Here is a 24,788-nt window from a genome sequence, read left to right on the forward strand (position 1 = left end):
GACTGGGCTCTTAAGAGCCTACACGATGCTAACATGAGGGTGTCAGCACAGAAATCACGTTTTTAAAAAAAAAAAGCGTTAGCTTTTTGGGATTCATTGTCACCAACAACGGTGCCACTACTGACCCAGATAAAATTAGGGCCATTCAGGAATTCCCCGAACCTAAAAACATATTCGAGGTCAGGTCATTTTTAGGCCTGGCTAGCTATTATCGATGCTTTATTAAAGATTTTGAATCGATAGCTAGACCCGTTTCTGACATTCAAAAAGGGGAAAACGGATCTGTCAGTAGGCACAGATCCAAAAATATCCAGGTGCAGTTTAATGAGCAGCAACGGCTGTCTTTTCAAAAATTGCGTAACATTCTGCCTTCCGAGGATGTCATCCTCAGGTACCCCGATTATAAAAAGGCGTTCGATCTAACGACGGATGCCTCAGCACATGGCATTGGCGCAGTGTTATCCCAAGAGGGACGACCTATTACTATGATCTCGAGGACTTTAAAGGATAGGGAGGTTATTTATTCTACCAACGAAAGGGAGCTAATAGCCATAGTTTGGGCACTGGCCAAATTGCGCCATTATTTATATGCAGTCAAGGATATAAATATCTTTACTGACCACCAACCATTGACTTTTGCAGTGTCGGAATCCAATCCGAATACGAAAATCAAAAGGTGGAAAGCTCGCATTGACGAGTCCGGCGCTAAAATTTTTTACAAGCCCGGCAAGTATAACCTCGTCGCAGATGCCCTCTCCAGACAGCAACTTAACGTTGTGAAGGAGGAAGAAGCTTATTCGTGTGCGGCCACTATTCACAGTGAAATGTCGCTGGCACACACAATTGAAACCACGGATAAACCTTTGAATTGCTTTCAGAACCAGATAAATCTGGGGAAAGCGCGCTTTCCGTCGAAACGCACCTCCGTGCTCTTCGGAAACAAGAAACGTCATGACATTAACTTCGTTGCTTGAGGAGCTCGCAGGCATTATTGTCCCTAAGGGCGTAAACGCCATTCATTGCGATTTGCACACGCTAGCGATGATACAGGATACATGGATACATGGAAACAAGAACTCGGCGAAACGCCAGTCCCGTCGCGGGTAGGAGAAATGCTACATATAGACATTTATTCCACAGATAGGAAATATTTCCTTACGTGCATTGACAAATTTTCAAAATTTGCCATGGTCCACCCGATTCCATCTAGAACCATTGAGGATCTTAAACCGGCCCTGCTACAACTCTTGAACGTTTTCCCCAAAGCTAAAGTCATCTATTGCGACAATGAGCCACTTCGGCGTTAGCATCTCGAATGCTCAGCCCCTCCACAGCGTCTCAAACGGACAAGTGGAACGTTCCACAGCACCCTAGTGGAGCTAGCCAGATGCCTTAAAATTGACAAAGGCATTAGCGATACCGTGGATCTAATTTTGCTGGCCACTGCCAGGTACAATGAATCTATCCATTCGGTCATCGACAAGAGGCCAGCCGATGTGGTTATGGCACAATCGAGTGACCCACAGTACGAAATTCAGGATAGGATTAGGCAGGTCCAAGACAAGCTTAGAGCCAGGGAAAATTCTTCCCGACAAAATAGGGTGTTTAAGGTTGGCGATAAAGTCCTAGTGAAATCCAACAGTAGGCTAGACAACAAGCTTTCACCGTTATGTGAGGAGAAATCTGTGGAAGCGGACATGGGGACCAAAGTCCTCATTAAGGGGAGAGTAGTCCATAAGGACAACCTTAGGTAGGCGAAACACAGCCATGTTGTCATTCGTCTGGTTTTTTATTATTTTCACTATTTTTCACCCCTAGCCACTTGGCATAAGTTTTTGTTATCATTACGCTTAATCATGCTTTAGTCTTTATGTTTGGTGGTGGGCTACTCTGTTTCAGATGAACACTACATTACACCCAAAATTACAGGTTTACGTCCATATTCCTGCTATCCCTGTTGACCTTAACATCGGCCCACGTCACGGACTACTCACAGGCTAAATATATTCCCATCATTGATGGTCGAAGTCTAGTATGGGAAGAATTCGCATTCGTCACACACTCGGCGAATCTCTCAGAGTATAGGCGCGTGGTGGAAGAAACTAATGGCATGACCAGCATGTTTCCCCAGTCACACATGCAGAAACTTTTGAGCGTCGATGTCGCTCACCTGCGTGACCTGCTCGAGTCGTTGAGCATCCACCATAGATTAGCTAGAAGCTTAGACTTCTTAGGAACAGCGCTAAAGGTAGTGGCAGGAACGCCGGACGCAGAGGATTTCGAAAAAATTAAACTTAATGAATTTCAGTTAATTAATGGAAACAATAGGCAGATAAGCATCAATAATAAGGTTCAAGACCAAATCAATAATATTTCCGCCACTGTCAATCAACTTCTGAGGTCGGCTAAAGGAGCCAAAATTGACTCGGGGCACCTATATGAGATGTTGATATCTCGAAATAGGATGCTTACAATGGAGCTGCAAAATTTATTACTGGCAATAGCGCTTGCTAAAGTCAATATCGTTAGCCCTAGCATACTAGACCATGCAGACCTGAAAGGTAGTTGGATGGAGGAGCCCACAGATACTCCCATCAAAGACATATTGTCCTTTGCGTCCGCGAAAATATTACAGTCCATTAACATATTGCATTTTATTATTAAATTCCCTAAAATCAAATCGGCATGTATTAAAATCACTATTTTCCCCGTGTCACATCACGACACGATGCTCAGCTAGAAAACAAGATCATAGCGGATTGTGATGGAGAAATCCACACGGTCAATAATTGCTCCGTAACATCTGGAGCTACATTTTGCCAGCTGGCGCATAGAAGGTCGTGCGCCCAGGAGCTCCACGCTGGGGCGATCTACATCCCATTACCTATGTAGAGGAAGGCATCATTATTGTAAACGATCGTCCGGCACGTGTGAGTGTGGATTATGCCACTTACATCCATATACGAGGCACGCACCTCATCACCTTTTCTGAGAGTGCCACGGTTAATGAAACCCGTTATGTCAACCATGACATGGCCCAAAATAGGGCCCAGGAGTAGCTAGCTCGCCCTCCCTGAATATTACTATGGAGCATAACATACTCAGTCTTCCATACCTTCACCGCTTGAGTGAGCGTAGTCTGGAACACATTAAAAGATTCGGGGAGGATATCAACGACTATCATTCACATCAGATAGTACTAGTCGCAGGAGCGATATGCTGCGCGTTGATCTGAGTCGGCTTAACTTATCGGCGAGTCATCCAGGCCAGGAGATCTGCGGCCCAGATAGTAGAAGTGATCGCCCAAATAGGGTCGGCCGAGGGCGGCCTTACTCCTGAGGGGGGAGTAAGGCTGCCCTCAGCCGGGCGACGGCATTAACCGATCGCCCAAAGTCCGCTCCGGCCAAACTGCTGACACAGCGTCTGGCCGGAAGCTCATGCATACCCGGCAAGCACTGCCCATTGGAGTGGCCGCTATGAAGTTCAATTATGTTAGCTTTAATTCAGTTCATTTTCAACATTCAAAGAATAAAAAACACAAGTTCATTCTGAAATAACTCCGGTAACCGCCGTATAACTTCTTATTACTTAAACACTGACTGAGTCTCTACGCCAGCAGCGAACGGAGGGCAGTTACCCTTCCAGCGTAATCATCATAACTCTTCAGTAGATGAGAAGCTAATCAACCGACTACCGGCAGCTTATCGAGAGCTGCTGCGAAGGAAGCTGGACAATTATCATTTCCAGAGATCACATCAATTTTGACCATCGGCCAACCGGCTACTGATTGAGGACTGCAGCGAGGGACTCTTCTGCAGCTACCCCCATACTAAACCTAATTTATATACATTTCTTTGTTTCTGGCAACGCTGCTACGACGGCGACTTTTTGTGAAATCCACCTCAGTATCAAATAGACTTCGAAACTCTAAGAAATTAATTACATACAGTCCACGCAACTCAATCAAAACAATATATAAAACAAGGAAGAACGCTATAGTCGAGTACCTCGACTATCAGATACCCGTTTCTCAGCTAAATGGAGACATACAAGCAGCAAAGCGAGATTTAAATGCGCCACCTACCTGCGGTAGACAGATTTAAGCGATATGAGCGTTACAGTGACATGAAAGTTGTGGGCGTCACAGGTTGGGCGGTTTGTGGGCGTTTGAGTGGGCGTGGCACTCTGCTGAAACAAACTTGCGCTGCGTAAGAAGCTCAGGAATCTGCACGCCAAATCTCAATAGCCTAGGTCTTATAGTATCTGTGATCTCAGCTTTCATCCGGACAGACAGACAGACCGACATGGCTAGTGATCCTGACCAAGAATATATATACTTTATGGGGTCGGAAACGCTTCCCTCTGCCTGTTACATACTTTCCGACGAAACTAGTATACCCTTTTACTCTACGAGTAACGGGTATTAATATATATAAAGTTGTCAAAAAAGTCTTGCGGTTTTCTTCTAGTTTTATTCGTTGCATCCTATACCTTTTTATAAAGCCATTTTCACTCGCTAACACTTGTTCGATTGATTGTTGTTTCTTTCGTGAGTTATAGCGTCGCAAACATGGTACTACTAAGATATAGGCAAAAATTTATCTCCAGCCGCCAATAAAATTTGTGCAGTTTATGGACCCGATATAGTTTCGACTTCCACCGCACAACGATGTTTCTAACGTTTTCGATTTGGTGTAGAGGTGGTCGGAGATGCGCCACGCTCGAAAAGTGCAATAAAATCTCTGAATTGGTCTAAAGGGACCGACATAGTAGCAACCGTAGCATCGGTCAAGAGCTCGGCATGAGTAATCAAACCGATATAAACCATTTGAAGAAGCTTGGAGTCACTAAGAAGCTAGATGTATGAGTACCACACAAATTGACGCAAAAAAACATCTTTGACCGTATCGACGCATAAGAACCGCTTCCGTTTTTGAAGCGTATGGTGACTGGCGATGAAAAGTTGGTCACTTACGACAACGAAAGACGCAAATGGTCGAGGTCGCAAAAGCGGTGAAGCGGCCCAGATGGTGGCCAAGCCTGGATTTACGGCCAGGAAAGTTCTTCTGTGGGTTTGGTGGGAATCGTTCACTATGAGCTTCTCCCCTAACGCCAAGCCCTCAATTCGGACCTGTACTGCCAATAACTGGACCGTTTGAAGGCAACACTCATGCAGAAGAGGACATATTTGATCAACAGAGGCCGCATTGCCTTTCATCAGGACAACGCCAGGCCACACGCATCTTTAGTGACGCGCCAGCAGCTCCCGGCGCTCGGATGGGAGGTTCTTTTGCATACACCGTATAGTCCGGATCTCGCACCAAGTTATTACCACCTGTTTCTGTCCATGGCGAACGCGCTTGATAGTCTGAAGTTGGCCACAAGAGAGTCCTTGAAAAAATTGATCTCCGATTTCTTTGCCAATAAGAAAGCGAGCTTCTATAAGAGGGGCATTATGAAGTTGGCATCTCGTTAAGAACGCGTTATCGAACAAAACGGCGCATATTTGACTTGAATCGCATTATTTTAACTTATTTTATGAACAATTGAACATTCAATAAAAATACCGGTGGACTTTTTTGACAACCAAGTAAAGGAGACTTAATTAGAAAGCATTGAACTAAGAGAAAAGGGCAATCGCCTGTAAGATCCAAATGTAATAGAGCAATTCCCTTCCCTCAATTTCCATTCCGTTCCCCTGTAGCACCACCCCTCACCCATATTCGTAGCTTCCAGTTTTCGGCGTAAGCTAGGCAATCAGGGAGATCAAAGGAGTTTGCGGCTTTAGATAATTAATGAATTTATTTAAGAACTTACTTGTTTTAAATGGTATAAAAATAAATTCTTTTGTTCTGTTTTCAAGAACATTTTGGTATCAATATGATAACATTTTGTGACTGACTATCTAAATTTGGGAACAAAAGATGAAGATTTTAAACTAATTTGAAAAGAAAAATGTTTTCAAATTGTACACCCTTCCGAGACCAATACATTTCAGTTAAAATTTGTTATCTAGCAATAAAATTGTGGGCGCCACAGGCTTGGGCGGTCTGTGGGCGTTAGAGTGGGCGTGGCACGCTGCTGAAACAAACTTGCGCTGCCCAACGAGTAACGGGTATAAATATTACAAAGTGTTTGAAATGAAAACGGTGAAATATTTTCTTGAATACCCCCGCTGGCACAGGCTAGACATTTAAATTGTATTTGTTGCTAGCAAAAGTATGACACAATAAAAACGTAGCCCTAACTGGGGGCCGCGCAGCCCATTCTGTGCTTAAGCTTAGATTTAATAAATATAGAAACACCAAAATTATATCATACCGTTTATATACGGTCTAATATGTCTTTGGTTTTTCAAGAATGTGGACTTATTTTTTGAGACAAATACACATTGGCTCATAGGGGTTAATTTGAAGCTTTGGATAGAATGTTAAAAGATATTCGTAGTAACAATTTTCTACTGGGAGGTATCACGGTTTTATTATCTGGAGATTTTCGACAAGCGCTTCGTGTTGCTTAAAATCATCATTTCATTGTCCTACTATTCAATTGAGCCTTGAATGTGCACAAACATTATTGAAATTTGGAGACGGAGTTTTTCCAACTTTCGAGGGAAAAATATTTATTCCTTCATGTTTAGGAACGGTTGTAATTTCCCTTGAGTTTTTAAAAATTCAACCAAATCATTTGATTGGTTTTCGAAAAGAGAGAATAACAGAGCTGTGTCAATAAATAACATACTTCTAGAATCATTTGATGGTACTGAAGTATAATGTGTATAAGTCCATCGATTCAGTCACTGATGTTGATGAAGCAGTTTGTTATCCGGTTAAATTTCTCAACCAACAAAATCCTTCATTAATTCCCTTACACATTCTTAAACTTAAGATTGTAACCGTACAAGATTGCAAGTAAAAGTTTCAATTTAATAAAAGCTGTAAAATTGTTTTTGTTTGTGCCTAACCGAAGTAGACACTTCTGGATCACACCGCGGGACAAGGGGGTAATGAGTACTTGTCGCTGGCACTGGGACGCTTTGCTGGCAGGACAAAGCGGCAATGGTAACGATGGTTACTGCTATGCCGGGCCACAGGCGATGCTGAGCTGCGCTGAGGAGAGCTAACGTGGTTAGCTGCTAGTTGAGACAGTGTATTACGATCCCTATTCCCAGATGTAGGAAGTAGAACCGCGGAGTTAAGAGGTGTGTTGATAACTGATTTATTCTTCATTTGATACCTGCTTATATACTACTTGGAACACGGAATTTTAGTGTAATGATTAGTGAAATAAGCTATATTCTAAAGTAGGTCAGGGAATTATGATTGTGGTAGCAGTTTGTGTAGTTGGCTCGGCTGACACTGCGACATGTGCTGACTGCATTGGCGCGTCAGTGTGCCGTTGAGTCGGTGAGACGGTGAGTTAGTGAGACATATAATATGCTGATCAGCACTTCTCGTGTGCAGTGGGTGCTACTGAGCGCCTGGTACTGACACTGCAACATGTGCTGACTTCATTGGCGGGTCAGTGTGCCGTTGAGTCGGTGAGATGGTGAGTTAGTGCGACATATAATATGCTGATCAGCAATACTCATCTGCACTGAGTGCTACTGAGCGCCTGGTACTGTTCCCAACTTGGCTTCTTGATTTGTTGGGTGTTGTCTTGTTGAGTATTTTTGGGTACAAACAGTTTTTATACCACGAATCCCCCAATACCATCAAGTTTACCCTTTCAATTTGAAAATACAGTTTCCCGTAATAGTTTGCTTTGCAATAACAAGGACAGACTCCAAAAATTGCTGGACCTAACTTAAGAGACGATTGTTTCTCTCATGGTCAGTTCTATGTGGCAGGTTCTTTAGTTATTCTAGCTCCAGAGAGAATGTCCAAAAATTAAAAGGTAAGAGTCCAATCAAAAATATGCATTGTGGAATAGGAAAATCGAGGAAAGACCTCTACCTCTATGGTGGTGTGAAAATGAATACTGATTTAAATTTAGTTAAAGTAGCAAAGGTAAAATCAAATCAAAGGTAACGAATTATAAAAATTTTTATTTAGGAAGCGAAGCTGTGGTCGACTTTGCTTGCTATTGATTATAATTTGTACGTTGTTAGGTTAGGTTTGGTTTGGTTAAGTAGGTGTGGTTGGAGATTACATAACTAATGCCCCCACTTAGGCCACACAGGGCCCCTTGTAATACGCCGTAAACAGTTTGTTCTGTTTAGGAAACATAGAGCTTGAAAGCGCTTTAGGTTATGCGCTGGGCAGAAGCTTTGGAGGTGTTCAATGCTCTCCTCTTCGTCTATCTGCTTGCAGCTGCGGCAGAAGTCATGGTTAATGAGTCCCAGCCAGCGCGCGTGAGTCCCTAAAAGACAATGGCCCGTGAGGGGATTTGGGTGAGTGGAAGAGTTTTGGGTTGTAATTTGGCCACGTGAGTCTGGAATTGTGGCATGTTGAGATTGAGTTCCAACGGTTGTTGGAAAGTATGTACAGTCTCTGCCTTAGGTGGAGCTTGCAGGTAGCCATGGGCATACCCACCGTGTCCTTATCGCGGAGAATGTCGGAGGAGGATGTCGGCCGTCTGCTATGCAGTTGCCCTCAATATAATTGTATCCAGGCACCCAGATGAGGTTGATTCTCAGATCAGTGGCTAACTCGTTCAGAGATTTGCGGCATTCAGAGATAGTTGTTGAGTTTGTTGTGTAGGAGTCAAGGGCCCTGAGGTCTGCTTGACTGTCCGAAAAGATGAAGATGTCTGTGTCGTGATGTACTGATGTATCCAGGTGGGACATGGCTTCCTGAGTTGCCATAACTTCCGCTTAGAACACACTACAGTGGTCTGGTAGATGGAATGAGACTTGTATGTCCAGTTCGGGAGAGAAAACTCCCCCACCTGTTTGGGAGTTAAGCTTGGAGCCGTATGTGTATATGTTGACGGCGTTTTCGAATTGGTGTGGGAGGTTGTTCCAGTCTGTTAGGGTGGGTAAGAAGATCTTCTATCTTCTTTCGAAGTTGACTATGGGTGAAACGTAGTGGTATGGATATCTGATTTTTTAGGATACTGGAGTGACCCGTTGAGCCTGTTGTCCATGCCGCTGCTTCGCGGAGCCTCAGCGCTGTTGCAGATACTCAGCTTTTGGAAAGTAGGTCCAGGGGTTGAAGGTCGAAGATTGTGTTTAGTGCTTCAGTGGCGGTGGTACGGAGCAGCCCACTGATGTAGAGCTCTGCGCTTCTTTGAATCTTGTGAAGGATCTGAGGTTACAATTAATTTCTAGGGAAGGCCTCCACACGATGTTTCCGTAGAGAAGAACGGGCAGGACTATTGCAGTGTATAGCCAGTTTAATATTACGGGGGAGAAACCCCACTTCCTCCCTGTGGCTTTTTTACAAGCGAACAGTGCTATGGCCGCTTTGCGTGTGCGATCTAGGATGTTGTCTGTCCAGTGGAGCTTTTTGTTAAGGATGACACCTAAGTACTTTGCTTGGTTGCTGAGGGTTAGGAGCGTTTGTTGTAGTTTTGTGAGAGTTAGACTTGATATCTTATACTTCCTTGTGAATACAACTAGTTCGTTCTTTTCTGGCTTAACTCGCAGTCCACAATCTGCTGTTCACCTTGAGAGGGTGGATAGGGCTGTCTCCATTAGACTGCAAAGAGTTTGCGGGAATTTACCCTGAAGTTGGATAACCACATTATCCGCGTAGGCTACCACTTTAGTGCCCGCTTCTTCTAGAAGTGATAGTAGTTTGCAAGGTAAGCTGGTAAGCACGGTGTGTATGAGTCGTACTATAGGCCAGTGATAGCCGTTGGGGTGACGTTGTTGATGGCGCCTTCTATGTCTAGAAACGCTTCCAGAGAGTATTCCTTATTGCGGAATACTAGAGAGCGGAGGGCGGTATCTGTTGATCTGCCTTTACGGTACACATGTTGTCCGTCGGAGAGTAGGCTTGGGTTAATAGTTAGCCTAATATTGATGTCAATTAGCCTTTCTAGGGTTTTCAATAAGAAGGAAGAGAGACTTATCGAGCCGAAGTCCTTTAAGTTGGTGTGGGAGGGCTTGCCGGCTTTCGGTATAAAAATTAATTTAACGTCCAGCCACCTTGATGGGATGTGGTTTCGTGCTAGGCAGCCGTGGAAGATGGTTGTCAGCCAGGGTAGGGATATATCAAGTGTCTGTTGTAGCTGGGCCCGGAAGAACCCGTACGGGCCTGGGGATTTGAAGGGCTTAAAAGAGATAATAGCCCACTTGATGCGGTCAGGGTTTGAGATGTTGTCTATGCTCTGGTCGTCAAGGTTCTCCTCTATGTAGAGATCCTCCACTGCTTGGGCGTTTTTAGGGAAATGGGTGTCTAACAGGAGTTCAAGGGTTTCTTGAGTGTTTTCCGTCAAGCTGTCAGCATTGGTTTTTAGGTAGCCAATGGTTGCTGGAGATTTTGCTAAAATTCTTCTGAGTCTGGATGCATCCGCAGTAGATTCTAACCTACTACAGATATACGCCCATGCTCTTCGCTTTGATATTCTTATTTTCTTTTTGTAAATGATGAAGATTCGCTGTTTTGACCCACTGTGCACTGGCGAAAATATCGATATACGTATGTATGTACACTGTACATATGAACATATGTGGGGTGCGAATAGTGGAATAACGTTGCGGGAATTGTAAAGACTTCGATTATGTTCGTTTGTCAATGCGTTTGTTTGTCACCTGCACAACTAAATTCCAACGATTTGCTGGAGTAAATTTGTGGATATTGTAACTTTCTTTTTAACTTTAGTAATAATTTAGCCGTATTTCGAGAAAAGTATTTGAACTGTATAATAAAGAGTACTTAGAGTGGACTTTTTTAGAATATTTATGTAAATATACACACGCAGCTGGAACACAGTAAAAAACAAGAAACAAGAACCGCTATAGACGAGTACCTCGACTATCAGATACCCGTTACTCAACAAAAGGGACAAAATGGAAATGGAGATATGCAAGCAGCAAAGCGATGTTGAAATGCGCCACCTACCCGCGATCTTAATATAAGGTTATGTGGGCCGTAGACAGATTTAAGCGTTATGGGCGTTAGAGTGGGCATCGCAAACTTTTTTTGGGTCAATCAATAGGAATTGACGAGACTAATACATTTCAGTTAAAATTCTTTTCTATTATGAAAATTGTGGCCTTCACAGGCTTAGGCGGCTTGTGTTTGTTAGAGTAAGCGTGGCAAACTTTTTTTTGGATCAATCTATAGGTATTGACGAGACTAAGACATTTCAATTAAAATTTTTTATCTAGCATAAAAATTGTGGGCACCAAAGGTTTGGGCGGCTTGTGGACGTTAGAGAGGCCGTAACAATACCCTATATATGATAGTTTCCGAGATATCCGCGTTCATATTAACGTTTTTAAGTTTGTGGGCGGCTTGTGGACGTGGCAAACTTTTTTTGGGTCAATGGATAGGTATTGCTGAGAGCAATACATTTCAGATAAAATTTTTATTCTAGCATCGACACTGTAGGAGCCACAGTCTTGGGAGGTTTGTGGGCGTTCGAGTGGGCGTGGCATCCTGCTGAAACAAATTTGCTCAGGAGTCTGCATGGCAAATCCCAATAGCCCAGCTCTTATAGTTTCCGAGATGTCAGCGTTCATACGAACAGGCGGAAAGACGGACAGACGGATATTGGTTGGATCGACTCGGCTAGTGATCCTGATCAAAAATATATATGCTTTATGGGGTCGGAAACGCTTCCGTTTGCCTGTTACATACTTTCCGACGAATCTAGTATACCCTTCTACTCTACGAGTAACGGGTATAATAAAGAGTGGAAAACATAAGGAAAAATGTTATGATCGGGAATTTTTACTGTGACTGAATTATATTTTACACACAAGTGGAATTGAAAATATATTTCAGAATCATTTTAGTTGAATAGTGGCACTGAAATAGCTACCGGAATTTTTTCAATTGTACAATTGTGGACATCTATTACATCTATTCAATGCCGGTGCGTCGGATTAATCACTTTTGGATTTAGGCAATATACCATACAGAAAGTTAGTCGAAATAGGGTTCGAAAAACTGGCTGTATGACCGTCAAATAATGGAAGTGGAACTTACCTGGAGCGGTAAGAGCCTGCTGGGAAAAAATCAAACGAAACTCCAGGAGAGGAAAATCCAAAGATTTGGAAAACCGGCTCGAAGGACCAAAATGTTGGGGAGGGCGGCTTGATCGCTGAATTAGATGAAGTCCAAAGAACGAAGGGTTCGCAAAAAACGCGAGTGGTAATTTGAGCTTTTTACGTGGCGTGCATAGGTGTTTATTGGTACACTTGGAAATAAGAACTAGTTAAGCCTAACTTAACTTAAGCGCTTGCCAGCGGAGAGGAGACTTAGGGGAAAGATGGAGAGCGGACGGCAGTGCGAGCGCGCGAGATGTAGACATCTGGATAAAACTGCCGCTCGACACTGCCTCCTCCAATTAAACGCCCTTTTGACGTAAACACTTACTTCTCCACAAGAGCGGAAGAGTTATCAGAACCAACAACAACTGCAAACTTCAAGCGAGTTCGGAGAGAGCACGCTCGCTCTCCCCCGCTATATTGTGTCCAAGCAACACAGCACAAAAACAGCCGTGGGTACCCAATGCCTGTCCCCCGACCCCTACAACATAACCAACGGTCTGCTTATTACAACAAGGACCAGCACAATTCCCTCGTTTAAAACGGTGACTTAGACATAAACGACGACAACAAACACCACTACTACCTCATCAACTGTAGTTGTGTTTCGTCAGTTCCTACTGGCAAGCTAGCCCCTACCAAACCAAAAAATACGAAAAGTGTTTTCGGATCATTAATTCAAACTGGAATCGATCGACACGTGCATCAAGAAAGTCGAAACCTCTGTGCCAAACAAGGCCCTGACAAGAAAACGATTTTCTATTCTTAAGGACCCAAAAGAACACGATGTTACCGCTCAAACACTTAAGGCCAAGAAACTAAAGCCACCACCAATTTTTGAACGTTAGGTAAATTGGTTAAAAAAATAACTAATAAAATTGGAGCAAGCAAGTTCTATGTTAAATCCTTAAAAAAGGTTTAACACAAACGAATCAAAAATACAAGTGAACCAAATTATCAATCAGTGGCCCAATAAATTACTACACCTACCAAACTGAAAGTTAGGAATATATTAAATAAAAACAAAGTTCCAAAGCCAATTTTCAAGGTAGAGTTGGCGCCGGAAAGTATGCATTAAAAAAAAGTAAAGTTCACCCAATTTACTAGCTTCAATATCTATTGCACCTTAGGATCACCGTTGAGGAACCCCACAAACGGAATGGACCCGTACAATGCATGAATTGCCACAACTTACTACACTCTACGCGCAGTCTGCGTTGCCTGCGGGAATGCACATCCAGCTGAGGCCTGCCCCATAAATAAGGAGAACCATTCTTTTGCACAGAAGTTAGGTTACAACAACGGGACTTAGCATCTAAGCTGACAGGTCAGCAACCCACTGCTGATACAGTTCGGCAACAAACAACATCTGCAAATACACAATTGCCTAATGGAGTAGAATCAATGCTGGTAACTATAAATATAATATTAATCAAACTATAACTATTAATCAAACAAAAATGGGTATAGATGGTTCCCTTAAATATATGTTTCTGGAATGCGAAGGCCAATTCACAGAACAAATACGAGCTGTCCCAGTTCCTAGATCAACATGAACATGACGCCGTGATTTTATCAGAGACTCACCTAAAAAACAACAAATATTTTCACCTTAATGGCTATACATTTTATGAAACAAACCATCCTGATGGTAAGGCTCGTGGAGGTACTGGCATACCGATCAAGAAACACATCTGGAACTACGAGCTGCCATCAATTGCTACAGCCTGTACACAAGCTGCATCAATACACATCGATACCCAAATCGGTTTCTTAAACCTAGCCGCTGTATAGTGTTCACCGCGCTTTTCCATTTTCGAGAAGATTTTGTACATTTCTTTGACCTAATAGGTGACCGTTATTTAGCGGCTGGTGATTACAATGCAAAACACACACATTGGGTATCTGGACTCAAAAACCCCAAGGGAAGGCAACTGTACAAGGCTATAATAGCACCAAGAAACAAGCCTGACCTTATCTCTCCAGGTAAGCCTACATATTGGTCGCCAGATTCTAATAAGAACCCTGACTTGATTGATTTTGCCGTTACAAGAAGAGTGCCTTGAGCTCATGTTGACGTAGAACACTTAACAGAAAATTCATCGACCATCCACACACACTAACTTTCAGTAAAACAGATTGGCTTAAATACAGAAAGTATGAAAGTATCCGTATTGATGGCCTCCCAAGCACGTACTTAAAGGGGGGCACTCTATGAAACGGCAGAAAAGATTGTCAGTTTTCTTCTTTTTATTGTAAATCAACCAAAAAACACAGGATATTCCCGTTTACAATATCTTTAGACATAAGTCTGAAGTTAAGAAAACAAGGTTTTGTTTGTAAAAAAAATTAAAAATGGCGGACATATTGAACATCGCCCACGGCAGGTTTTAAAAAAGTTGTCTCCCCGTCCTCACGATATCGTCTCAAGTTGAAGTCTGAAACATACAAATTATATATCAAATTAATCAGCAGGCTTGTCTCAAGTGCATGAACCTCAAAAACTATTGAAATTTTTTAAAATTAGCAACAAAACCATATAAAAACAAAAAAGTGAAATTTGCTCTGTTGTTTTTATTGAAAAAACATTGAAAAAACATTTTTTTTCATTCATTTATGTGGTTCATGCACTTCTCTGTTCAATATCCTACAAAATGAGTGTTCATTTTTGAAAATCGGTTCAATGGTTTTTTTTTTATCGTGAAGACGGACTCTAAAAACGTGGTTTTGAGAAAACGCGCTTCAAAGTTTAGTAACGAACACCTGGCATGACTATGCACGAGCAAATTCTAGAAATTATATCTCCGAAAGTAATAGGAATTCGACTTTGAAACTTTGCAATTATGTTCTCAGATAATATATCTATCGATTAAAGCAATAAAAAAAAATCGAATTTTTGAACCCATTTCATAGAGTGCCCCCCTTAAAGCAGAGATGGACAGCTAAGTTGACACTCGACCCCTATTCTATCGGGTTTCTGGGCATATTAGCGAACTGATATGCAATAAGCGAAGGCTTCGCCTGCTTTAAAAGAGTGGCCTAAAACAGCCTACTACCTTCTTGAAGATTAAAAAAATCGATCTCAATTATCCTATTTGGAGCAACGCTCCCTAAACAGCAAACGATATTCACTGTGAAAAGCTAAATCAGGCATATGAGGGCAGTCCGATAAGTACTTAGCCTCACCGCCCGATGGCGTCACTATCGCAAGAGAAATGTACTATCGTGTAGTACTTCTCGTAGACGGCTACTGTCGAAATTTCGATTCTTGTTTTTGCAAAGAAAATCGCGCTGCGAAATCAAAGAGCGCTTGGATGCTGTGTACGGTGACTCTTCTCCTTCGATGGCGACCGTCAAAAATCGGTTTAACGAGTTTCAACGTAATCGCACGTCGGTTTTTGATGAGCCACTCCCAGGTGCCCCGAAAACGGCTACCACGGAGGATAACGTGACAAAAATCAACAATGTCGTATTGGCAGACCGCCGATTGAAGATACGCGAGATAGCTGAGAAAGTAGGCATATCAAAAGACCGCGTGGGTCATATCCTGCATGAAATTTTGGGCATGAGAAAGCTGTTAGGGCGATGGGTGCCGCGTTGGCTCACTCCGGACAACAAACGCAACCGTGGGACCACTTCAGAGCAGTGTTTGACGCTGTTTAAGCGCAATTCGATGGAGTTTCTGCGTCGCTTCTTGACCGTCGACGAAACATGGATCCACTGGTGCGCACCAGAGACCAAGGAACAGTCGAAACAGTGGACTTCACCCGGCGAACCTGCTCCGAAGAAGGCGAAGACTGTCCCATCGGCTTGAAAGGTGATGGCCACCGTTTTTTGGGACTCACAAGGTGTGATCTACATCGACTACCTGGAGAAGGGCAAAACGGTCATAGGGCTGTAATATGCCGAATTATTGGGCCTATTGCAGAAAACACGGCCCCATTTGGCGAAGAAAAAGTGCTCTTCCATCATGACAACGCACCAGCTCACACTTCCGCCCTCGCCAAGGCCAAATTGGTCGAATTAGGCTACGAACTGCTTCCCCATCCCCCATATTCTCTAGATTTGGCTCCGTGTGACTTCTTTTTGTTCCCAAGCTTGAAAAAGTCACTCGCTGGACAGAAATTTGCGTCGAATGAGGAGGTCGTCGCCGCCACAGAGGCCTATTTCTCAGACCTCGAGAAAACGTATTTTTTTAGTCGGGTTAAAGAAGTTGGAGCATCGCTGGGTCAAGTGAATCAAGCTAAAGAGATTATGTTGAGAGATAAATCGCCACTTTTCCAAAATTTTCTTTTTATACCCGTTACTCGTAGAGTAAAAGGGTATACTAGATTCGTCGGAAAGTATGTAACAGGCAGAAGGAAGCGTTTCCGACCCCATAAAGTATATATATTCTTGATCAGGATCACTAGCCGAGTCGATCTAGCCATGTCCGTCTGTCCGTCTGTCCGTCTGTCCGTCTGACCGTCTGTCCGTCTGTCCGTCTGTCTGTCCGGATGAACGCTGAGATCTCGGAAACTATGAGAGTTAGGCTATTGAGATTTGGCGTAAAGATTCCTGAGCTTCTTACGCAGCGCAAGTTTGTTTCAGTAGACTGCCACGCCCACTCTAACGCCCACAAACCGCCCAAAACTGAAACTCCTACAGTTTTGATGCTAGATAGAAAATTTTAACTGAAATGTATTGTTCTCATCAATACCTATCGATTGACCTAAACAAAAGTTTGCCACGCCCACTTAAACGCCCACAAACCGCGAAAACCTGTGACGCCCACAATTTGGATGCTAGATGAAAAATTTGAACTGAAATGTATTGGTGTCGTCAATACCTATCGATTGATCCAAAAATAAATTTGCCACGCCCACTCTAACGCCCATAACGCTTAAATCTGTCTACCGCCGGTAGGTGGCGCATTTTAATTTCGCTTTGCTGCTTGCATATCTCCATTTCCCTTTGAGTAACGGGTGTCTGATAGTCGAGGTACTCGACTATAGCGTTCTTCCTTGTTTCTTTTGGAGGCTAAGTACTTATCGGACCACCCTCGTAAGTCCACCAACCGATAAACCATGCACCATACCAATCGACACCTTCACACAGACAAACAGGAAATTGGACTAGCAGCAATGAAGAGAGAGCAAATATATTTCCCCCATATCTGGAAATGTCTTTAAACCACTTCCATCAACAAACATCTTTGTGCTCCCAACAAACATCATTCCAGAAGCTATTAGGCACAACAATGGAGAAATTCTGACATAACTGTGATCCATAAAGCCGGAAAGGACAAGTCCCAGCCTTGATCATAAATTAATTAATTTACAAAATTAAAACATTGCTTACACAGAACACCCATAAAATATTGGAGTCATACCTTGTGCATAGAAGTTTCGCAGTACGATGTAAAGATTACCTCTCTGAATACCATCCAATTGAAGCTGGAGTGCCCAAAGGTAGCTTGCTTGAACCAACAGTATATATAATAATGGTTATGTTAATGAAAAGATATAATACAATTAAGTATTAAACAGACAACCTCCCAATGAACAAGTAATGTAGCAAACTTAGATTGTGTGAACCGCACGCTCTCAGCGCCAGAATCGAAGTGAACGAGAATATCGAGAAAGAAAATAAACGACGAGAAGATGAGATGAAGAAGCACGATGGTCCCGTTTCCTTGAGCGGTTTCCTAGGAAACCTAGACATCGGAATGTGCGTCTATCTCTCGTACACATACATTCATGCAAACATGAATTGCACAATTATCCATGTGACTTTTGTATATTTGAACATGCAAACTCCAACACGCCGCCTCAAAAGTAACATTGATTATCACTTTAATTCCTGACATGAGTTTATGCTTTAGTTTTAATTGGTTTCTTCATTTCATTTCTTTTGTTTTTAAATTCTGGGGATACATTAGATCCAGCATTTGCTGCAAGAGTTGGGGAAACCCAGTAAAACCCAACTAGATCCATTCAAGAAAATTAACATTATTAAAGCTTTGACAAATGAAATTAAACAGGAATAAATAGTAAATATGAAAATTGAAATTAATTACAAGTACTTCATGAGATCCATTGGAAAAAATAAACAAGAATATGAATTCAGTTCAATTTAAATTAATCACAAAAGACTTCATGAGATCCATTTCATGTTTGGCTTCTAAAAGCGATGCATTTTCAGCAACAGTCCACAAGGTTCGTAGTTGGTTTATTCAGAAAGTCGCAGCGGGCTTCTCAGGGAAATAAACCGTGCAGATGGTAATGGCTTCGTCAATATGTCGGCTAGTTGCAGGTCTGTGGAAATATACTTTACACAAATTAGTTTCTTTCCAATTTGCTCTCTTGTAAAGTGATATTTAATATCTATGTGCTTTGTTCTCTTATGGCAAGTATGATTTTTTGCAATACTTATACAACCTTGGTTGTCTTCAAAAATATCTATAGGACCACTTAATTCTAGATTAATCTCATTTATTAGTGGTTTTAGCCAAAGAGCTTCTCTTACACCTTCGAACAAGGCCATACATTCTGCTTCATTAGATGAAGCAGCAACCGACTTTTGCTTCATGGTACTCCATGAAACCAAACAATTTTCAAACAATTTAAAAAGATACCCAGTGGTACTTCTTCTGTCAGTTTCATTTCCAGCCCAATCGGAATCTACATATCCTGTAAGAATATTATAAAAATTAGCTACTTTCTTGAATCTAAGCTTAATATTAACAATTCCCTTCAGATATCTAAGAACTCTTTTAAGGCATTGCCATAGTTCCCTTTTGTTGTTGTTTGTATATATGCTTAGAATACTTATTAAAAAACTAAAGTCGGGCCGTGTACATAGCATTATGTACATCACACAACCAATTAAATTTCTACACGGTGCATCACATAATTTTCGGATTGCAGAGCTGTATAGTCTAACTTACTTGGGAGGGGAGTACTAACTGAATTACAATCTTCCATATTTAATGTTCTCAATACATTTTTAATATATGCTGACTGACTAACCCAAATCTCTTCATTAGTTTTATAAATTTTTATGTCAATAAAGTGTCCAATTCACGTTAATAAGTCATTTGAAACTTGTCATGAAGGTAAGATTTAAAATTGGACATTGTATCAGATTTAATTGTAGCAATCACTACATCATCCACATATAACAAGATATATATATTTCTCGAAATATCTCCCTCATCCAAAATATAAATACACTGATAAACTCCTAAGTTTTTAAATCCAACATCTAGCAGCTTGCTTAAGACCATATACAGCTTTATTAAGTTTACATACTTTTTTCTCATAAGAGGGATTCAGGCCTTTTGGAACGCTCATGTAGATTTCATCCTTTAGAGTTCCGTTTAAAAAAGCAGTTTTTACTTCCATATAACGAACCATTAAATCGTATTGATTTGAAAGTGCCAACATAAATCTAAAACTGGAAATTCGTGCAACTGGTGCAAATGTCTCATCATAATCAGTCATATATTATTGAGCGAAGTTCCGCGCTACAAGTCTTGCTTTGTACTTTACAAAGTTCCCAAATTCATCTTGTTTTATACTTAATACCCATCTGCAATCAACTATGTTTTTATTTTCTGGCTTAGCACTAAGGACCAAGTATTATATTGAAAATGAGAACTAAGTTCATCTTGAATAGCTTTCTCCCTGAAAGGTAATTTCATCAAAGGTATTAGGAATATCATTTAAGCATATCGATACGATAATTTGGGTTTACTTTTAATTCTTTAACTGAGTCTGATTTCTTCTTCACTTTTATTTTCTTTTAATTTATTATCAGCTTCAACGACGATCGGCATTTTCTAGACATGTGGAATTTTTATTGAGTTGTTTACTTAACTCAGAATCAACAGATTCAGTATTTTCCATCAAAGGAAAAACCAAATCTTCATTTCCTCTACTTAAAAATTCATTACCTTGTTCAACAGTATTACTTTGAACCTCAAAATCTTCCCCATGTAAAACTCTTTATTTTAACATGTTTATTTCATCCAACACAACATCTCTTGCTGTCATAAATTTCCTCGATTCCTCAGACCGCAACAGACCGCAACCATTTGGTTCATATCCAACAAGTATAACTTTACTTAACTTTTCGTCAAACTTTCTTTTTCGTTTTTTATTCAAAGCATATTCCGTCGAACCAAATATTTTAAGATATTTCAACGTTGGCTTTTTGTTATGCCACATCTCTACTTGGGGATCTGTTAATTAAATAGCTTGCTGTTAAAACAGCCTCACCCCAAAAATGCTTATTGAGCTTAGCACAACTGATCATAGATCGAGCCTTTTCGTTTATTGTTCGAATCATCCGTTCAGATACACCATTCAATTGTGGAGTATGAGGATTGTGGAATGATAGCTGATGCCTTTTTCGACACAGAAATCACGCATTTCGTTAGAAAGATATGCCCTTCCATTATCGATATATAAATTCACAATTTTTAAATTAAAGTGAGCCTCCCCTTCGCTACAAAGTCTTTGAAAACGAAAAACACATCCGACTTATAAGTTATTAAATAGGTAGCACAGTAATGTGTATACTGATCAATAAAAAACTACATAGTAGTTCTTATTATCAATGGTAGAGGGTGTTATTGGACCACAGACATCGGAATGGACAATTAACAATGGTCGTGTAATATTTTCTTTATTTTTTAATTTTTGAAACTTAAATCTAGCTTGCGTGCCATTTATACAAGCCTCGCATAATTCATGGTTTAAATCAATGTTCTTTAATATATTAGTATCTTCAAAACGACTATTTCGTTTTATTTCTAATTTTTCTACACTTATGTGGCCTAACCTTTCATGCCATAATCGATACTCAGCACTATTAGACATTTTAGACGTAAATATTTTACTGGTCCGATGCTCCTGAGTCTAGGATAAACTCAGCCTCGCTTGACTTTGAATTGGAAGTTGCATTTCTCAACATGAAGGCAAAACTCTGCTTGGACTGTTGCTGCTGTTGCCATCTGGAGAACAATGCTGTGTCATTTATAAGGTGGTACGATGCTCCTGAGTCTAGGATGCTCCTGAGTCTAGGATGCTCCTGAGTCTAGGATGCTCCTGAGTCTAGGATACTGTCTTTGAATTGGAAGTTGCATTTCTCAACATGAAGGCAAAACTAAGCTCTGCTTGGGCTTTTGCTGCTGTTGCCATCTTAGCCTGCCCATCTTTTCTTTTATTTTCACTAAAGTTCTGATTCGGCTGCCTTTTCAAAAGGAAACAATCTTTCTTTAAATGACCTGGCTTACCGCAATGAAAACATTTTGGTTTCGGTTTGAAACTTGGCTTAAACTGATTCTTCTTGAACTTCTGCATTGGATTATTTTTAAATTTTATATCTTTTACCTCCTTTTTACTTACTGCTTGCAAAACTTTAACACTCGTATCCTTACTTATATTCCTAAGCTTAATCTCTTGGTCAAGAAGTCGTGTTTTTACAAAAGCTATGTTAAGTTACTTTCAGATAGAGTCTCTATTGCGGTTATAACTCCATCATAACTGGGTGAAAGAGTTAGGAGTAAATGGGAAATTTTACCCATACCATCTAACTTTGCTCCTGACGCGATAAGTTCAGTAATGAGATCATCGAAGAAATTAAAATGATTAAGAAGTGAAGTGTCACCTTTTAATTTCATGGCTAAAAGTTTTTTTCGCAGAGACAGTTGCGATGCTAAGCTTCTTCTCTCGTTCTACTACCTTGTGCAGGATCTGCCACCGGTGGAGAATCGCGAGTACGTGTCCTGGCACACTCTGCCGCAATTCTTCTCGATCACCATCTTCGCGATGGAGGCCATCGGTGTGGTTATGCCGCTGGAGAACAACATGAAGACGCCGCAGAGCTTCCTCGGAATTTGTGGAGTGCTCACCCAGGGTATGTCCGGTGTGACCCTTATCTACAGGCCGCTGGGGTTCCTTGGCTATCTGCGCTATGGTGCTGGAACCGAGGAGAGTATCACCCTGAATCTGCCCATCGCCGAGTGGCCCGCCCAGGCTTTTAAGGTGCTCATTTCCCTGGCCGAGTATTGCACATTTGGACTGCAATTTTTTGTGTGCCTGGAGATCGTGTGGGATGGCATCAAGGAGAAGTGCAAGAAGCGTCCGACTTCGGCCAATTATGTGCTGCGTACAGTGATGGTGACTGCTGCCGTTGTTCTGGCCGTGGCTGTTCCTAAAATTGGCCCATTCATGGGTCTCATCGGTGCCATCTGCTTCTCCATCCTGCGATTGATCTTCCCTGTGGTTATTGAGCTCATTGTCCATTGGGAGACTGGTTTCGGTCAGTACAACTGAATACTGTGAAAGAACGCCGTCATCACCTTGTGCGGCTTTGCAGCCCTGACCTTTGGCACCCAGGCAGCCATCAAGGATATTCTGAAAGCCTACTCTAGTACTGGGAACGTTGGAGAATAGAAGCCCACCATTTAGGAGGAGAGGCTCCGCTTCCTAGAAATTATCTAACTATTGTTAGATGTAAAACTGCGCCCACATTTTGTACATTTTGTCTGTTGCTTAGTGTGTCTGTTTGAGAACCGAAAGGGATTTACTAGGGATTTCACTAGGCGAGTGCCTACTATATTAAGCACACTCTGGAGCACCACTATGCCGCTTTAGCACGTTTTAGTACACTTGCAATTATATAAAGTAGTAGACAGTAAGCTAGTTGATAGCCGTTCAGAACAATTTTAGAACAGACCTATCATTCAAGCGGCATTCAAACTGGAACTGTACTAAGTGCACTTCGTGTCCTATTGATTTTAGTACGATTTAGTACAGAGCTATAAAAGACTTATGTAGCACCCGGCCAAAACTAGCTGCACTCCCTCACCATCACCGCAACCCACCCTGTTCTATCTCTTCTAAAATAGTATTACTAAAAGCAAAAACCAAAACTAAAGCCATCTTCCCATGCCTTTTTTCCTCCTCTTTTTATTTTTATCCGTAGCCAATGATTTGCCTGCATTATTTAACTTTTTAGCATGTTTAGTTACTAAGCGTAAAACAAAAACGGATTGTAAAGGAGCTTTTGCAATCAATCAGTTCCAAATATGATGAGCTAAATTACTCACAATACGAAATCTAGCCGAGTAATAAGTTACATTGAATGGCCCCGATATTCATTATATGTAAACATATTTTTTTGTTGCATACATGTAGGATTGGCAGCCCTATTGATAACAGATCAGTTGTTCTGTTCCGTAACATTTTTCGGTAGTGTTAAAAAGCGTGAAAAATGCGCAAAAGTAGTAGAGATTGAGCATCAGCAGAGGAAGGTCGCGTGTGTCTCAGTAATAATTAATATGTGAACTTAAGTATATAAACTGTATCAATGAAGTGTATTAATCAATAAATAAATTTACGAAAGCAACGGAAGCCTTTCTCTACAATTTTGGGGGTTCGACCGAGAACAATCGACAAACGAAAAATTGAGTGTGATACGCGGCCAAACAACCATCAAGTTCTTCTGCTAAGAATCCGTCGATCGCAGTTTAATGAACACAACGAAATGGAGAAACTAGAAAGTTATAAAACTGAAGTGATTACGAGAAAGGGAGATTAAAAAACCATCCAGGAGAGCTGAGAATTTTCATGTTGCGCAATTCCACAAAGTTTTGCAAAGTATAATGAAATTCTGAAACTACAAAACTACAAAATATATGGCGCAGTTTGCCGATCTGAAGGCAAAATTGTTTCTGTGGAAACAAGTAAATTCCTAACGGAAGACGACGAAAGGCGTTTATACAATCCGTTGTCGCAGAGAGCGACAATAATGGCTAAAGCGACAACTTGACCAGGAGGAAAACTTAGAAACGTAAAAGCTGGAGGAGATCACAACGGAGCAGAGATCCAGATGAGGTGACTGATACGAAGCGGCATAGTGACGCCACTGAAGTTGAAAGTGATTGAAGGCGTGGTTGAAGGCGCTATTGAAGGCGTGGTTGAAGGCGATATTGAAGGCGCGGTTGAAGACGGAGTTGAAAAGCAGTTCGAAAAGCAGTCATCCATCAGAGCGGTTGCAACGATTTACCAGAGACGAATTTGAAAAGCAGTGGCAAATATCAGAGATGAGTAACAAAAGACTAGATACAGCAGGCGATTCGCAGGTATAAATCCATACATGCATACATTATATTGAAAAAAGAAAACAATTTTATGCAACGTTAACAATATTTTATTCCCATTTAAATTGTTCTTACTTATAAATTTAAGAGAAACGTAGGCAGTTCATTTTTGGTTGATTTAAAAAATAAAATAAGGTTTGTAAGTTTGAAAAATATGAATGTTGAAGAGATCACACGATTTTCTGTTGCAGAGCTTAAAGACAAGTTAAAGGAATTAAGATTACCAAGTTCAGGCCTCAAAGCAGTGTTACAGGAAAGACTCATCTCCTATTTTGAGGGAGAAAATATTGACCAGCAGGAAAACACAGAAAGTTCAGAGGAGTCAGTGTACGAGGAAACTAACGTCGAGGAGTCCGGTTCTTCTGATTTTCCACCCTTAGCCATGACTTTCACTCTGAGAGATATTGAGGATTCGCTTTCTGCATTCACTGGAAATGGTTCTCCGGATATTGATGAGTGGCTTACAGATTTCGA

The 24,788-nt window shown here is 41.4% G+C and overlaps 2 protein-coding genes across 2 annotated transcripts in view; one reads left to right on the forward strand and one right to left on the reverse strand.

Moving 5' to 3' along the window:
- The window catches only part of LOC139352732 (endoplasmic reticulum aminopeptidase 1), a 524,301-nt gene that overhangs the window by 58,679 nt on the left and 440,834 nt on the right, over positions 1 to 24,788 (reverse strand). The gene's annotated exons all lie outside the window — the stretch shown is intronic.
- On the forward strand, positions 12,085 to 22,874 carry LOC139353147 (proton-coupled amino acid transporter-like protein pathetic). The gene is given in 4 exon segments (XM_070996520.1): positions 12,085 to 12,109; positions 15,580 to 15,919; positions 17,753 to 17,872; positions 21,852 to 22,874. Coding segments are annotated over 4 exon segments (1,239 nt in total). The 3' UTR covers positions 22,606 to 22,874.

The sequence above is a fragment of the Drosophila suzukii genome, chromosome 3, assembly GCF_043229965.1.
Source record: "Drosophila suzukii chromosome 3, CBGP_Dsuzu_IsoJpt1.0, whole genome shotgun sequence".
Taxonomy (NCBI): Eukaryota; Metazoa; Arthropoda; class Insecta; order Diptera; family Drosophilidae; genus Drosophila; species Drosophila suzukii.